We start from the raw sequence: 3234 nt of genomic DNA on the forward strand, positions 1-3234 counted from the left end.
CCAAAAAAAAAAAAAAAAAAAGACAAAGGTCAAGAGAGCCCTGGCCTCTTCCACTCCCCTGTGGGCCCTGCTCACCACTCATGGGAGATGGCCTCTTCTGCAGTGATCCGCTGGTCTTGCTCCACCTCCATCAGCCTTGTGACCAGGTCTTTGGCTAGGGACAAAATCAGGGAGGAACTATGCATGGGAGCCCCATCTCTATGTCTAGAGGCAATGAATGGGCTGGGGGGCAAGAGCACAATCCAGCAGAAGAAGCTGAGAGCAGTGACCCCCTCCCTACCACCTGTATTCTACCAAGTGCTAGGTACCTCCTCACCTGCCTGTGAAATATCATCCCAGTATGGAGAGTCAAATTCATAGTCACCAGCCAGGATCTTGCGGAAGAGATTCTTATCATGGTTCTCATAGTCATCTTCTTCTACCTCCTCATAGAAGGGTGGGTTGCCTGAGAGGCTGCATGGGGGAAGGGTCACACAGGAAGGCCAGACATGATACCCACCCCTCCTGGCTGTAAGCCTGCTCATCTGTCTGTCCACTCACAGGATGTACATGATGACTCCAATGGCCCAGCAGTCCACAGGACGTCCATACCGCTGCCGGCCTACCACCTCCGGGGCTATAAACACAGTGTCCATCTGCTGGTCAGTATCAGGCCTGGCCAGGTCTGGTACCATCCATGCCCACTTCCAGGGATGGCAGGTCTGGTACTACCCATGTCCACTACCTTGGATGGAATCTTTCTTCCCCTGCCCAAAGCCATTTCCTGAAGGCTGCCCCTCACCCTGCCCCTGCCCCACCCCTTGCTTGCCCAGATACTCGGGGGTCCCACAGGGCTCCTTGATGAGACCATTCTCTAGCTTAGCCAGGTGGAAGTCACTGATGACAATCTTCGAGTTCTTCAGTCGGTTGTAGTAAACCAGGTTCTCCAGCTGCTCCAGCCAGGATTGGCATGTGAATGAGCAGAAGACACCATGAGGGCCTCAGAGGCAAGACCAAGGCCCCAAGGTGCTGCCCACCCCAGCCCCAGACCAGCTGCCAATCAGCCCTTTACCTCTGTCTCTGGACTCACCTTGAGGTTCCTGTGCACAATCTTGAGTGAATGCAAGTAGGCCACGGCCTCCAGGACCTGCCGTACCACGTTGCTCGTGTCTCGCTCCGAGTAGTAGCCCTGGTCCAGGATCCAGTCAAACACCTCCCTCCCCGTGGCCCTGAGGGACACCAGCCCCTGAGCCCGGCGTGGGCAGAACCGGGGGTGGGGCAGGAGCACTTGGGCAGGCTGCCTGCACCAGGCAGCTGGCTGGCAAGGCACAGGGACCTGGGACCCCAAGGGTCCAGAAAGGGGGTTTTCCTTAGCTGCAAAAGATGGGACAGGTGAAGGCCCTGGGGACTAGGGAATCCTGGGACCCCAGACCCACACTCACAGCTCCAGAAAGATGAAGTACTCCTTGCGGGTCACAAACACATCCACCAGTTGCAGGATATTGGGATGCTTCACCCTGGCGACAGGGAGAGGAGCCAGTAGTTAGAGCTACCTCTCTGCTACCTCCTACCCCACCTTGACCCCGGGCCTCACACTCACATCTTGAGGATGCCTATCTCGTTCTTGGCTGCTTTCCGCACCTTGCGGCCATCCCGCTTCTGGAACTTCTTGCAGGTGTGTAGCTTGCCTGTCGTCTTGTCCTTGGCCCGGAAGATTTCACAGAACTCCTCACTGCAGCCGACAGGCACCCACTCAGCCCTGGCCTTCGTGTGGGTTGCACTCCGCTCCCGCTTCCCCAGCCCTTGCCCACCAGCCCGCCCGCCCTTGCCTGACAGGCCCGGCACTCACGTCTTGATGACCTGTCCCAAATCATATCTGTCAGTCACCTCCGATGGCTGGTTATAGTTCTTCTTGTCACCCAGAGTCACACACCCAAACGGCATTGCCAGGCTCTAAGCTGTGGGCAAGATGGGGTCTGACTCAGCTCTACCACTTCACTTCTCCCCACAACATAGAGGTGCCTTTGGGAGACCCCAACCTGGCTCAGGCCAAGCCAGGGGCAGAACCAGACACCAGGAGGGGCTAGAAGGCTCTGATCCAATCCTTGCTCTTCTCAGTTTTACTGCCTGAACTCCAATAGCCCCCCACACAAAAAATGTATTAAACTGACATATCAAGGAATAGTTTTCCATAACACACACTCAAAACAAGACTTATCAATTTCTTGAAGTTTCAGTTATTTCACAGATGAAGGGGGCTATAACCACCCACCCATCAGATATCTATCTCTGAAGGTCTGGAGCTACCAAGTGTTGGCAAAGATATGAAGAATGTGAGCACTGCTGGGAGAGGGCAACTCTTCCCTTTGGAAAGCAGTTTAGTATAACCACTAGAGTCAAACAGACATACCCTATGAACCTGCAATTGCATTCCTAAACATATGCGCTACAGAAATGTATACACTTGTGCATCAGGGCACTCATACAAGAATGCTTCTAGCTGGGCACAGTGGCTCAAGCCTGTAATCCCAGCACTTTGGGAGGCTGAAGTGAGAAGATTGCCTGAGCTCAGTGGTTGGAGACCAGCCTGGGCAACTTGGAGAGACCTTGTCTCTACAATAAATCAAAAAATTAGCCGGGTATGGTAGCTGTAGTTCCAGCTACTCCAAAGACTGAGGTGGAAGGATCACCTGAGTTCAGCAAGTCAAGGCTGTGGAGGCCGTGAGCATGCCACTGCACTCCAGCCTGGGTGACAGAGTGAGTCTCCAACTCAAAAAAATAAAAAAGAATGCTCTACCAGCCAGGCTCACTGGCTCATCCTGTAATCCCAGCACTTTGGGAGGCCGAGGCAAGTGGACTGCCTGAGTCCGCGGGTTCGAGACCAGCCTGGGCAACTTGGCGAAACTTCGTCTCTACAATAATAAATAAATAAAAAATAGCTGAGTGTGGTAGTGTACGCCTGTATTTCCAGCAACTTGGAAGGCTCAGGCAGAAAGACCACCAGAGCCTAGCAGGTCCGTGTGTATGCCACTGCACTCAAGTCTGGGCGATGGAGTGAGACTCCAACTCAAAAAAAAAGAATGCTCGTAGTGGCCATATTACTAATTGCCAAAAACTGGAAACAGCCCAAATATCCAGCAGCAGGATGTATTGTGGTAGAACCACACAATGGAATATTATACAGCAAAGGAAATGAAGGAGCTACAGGTATACTCAACCACACGAAGAATCTTTTTTTTTTTTTTTTTTTTTTGG

The 3234-nt window shown here is 52.9% G+C and overlaps 1 protein-coding gene across 7 annotated transcripts in view; it reads right to left on the reverse strand.

The window, feature by feature from the left end:
• CAMKV (CaM kinase like vesicle associated) overlaps positions 1 to 3234 on the reverse strand; it is a 15950-nt gene that overhangs the window by 2808 nt on the left and 9908 nt on the right. For 2 of the 7 annotated variants that reach the window (XM_008063180.2, XM_008063179.2), the window contains exons 2-9: positions 1829 to 1937; positions 1580 to 1711; positions 1422 to 1496; positions 1070 to 1208; positions 809 to 929; positions 541 to 616; positions 317 to 453; positions 76 to 154 (exon numbers count right to left, since the gene is read on the reverse strand). In XM_008063180.2, coding sequence (XP_008061371.1) covers positions 76 to 154; positions 317 to 453; positions 541 to 616; positions 809 to 929; positions 1070 to 1208; positions 1422 to 1496; positions 1580 to 1711; positions 1829 to 1923 — 854 coding nt within the window. In that variant the 5' untranslated portion in view covers positions 1924 to 1937. The remainder of the gene's footprint in view (positions 1 to 75; positions 155 to 316; positions 454 to 540; positions 617 to 808; positions 930 to 1069; positions 1209 to 1421; positions 1497 to 1579; positions 1712 to 1828; positions 1938 to 3234) is intronic. The other 5 variants (XM_021715094.1, XM_021715095.1, XM_021715093.1 and 2 more) reach the window with 5 other exon arrangements.

Source organism: Carlito syrichta, unplaced genomic scaffold (assembly GCF_000164805.1).
Source record: "Carlito syrichta isolate Samal-C Ts95f unplaced genomic scaffold, Tarsius_syrichta-2.0.1 Scaffold306628, whole genome shotgun sequence".
Classification (NCBI taxonomy): domain Eukaryota; kingdom Metazoa; phylum Chordata; class Mammalia; order Primates; family Tarsiidae; genus Carlito; species Carlito syrichta.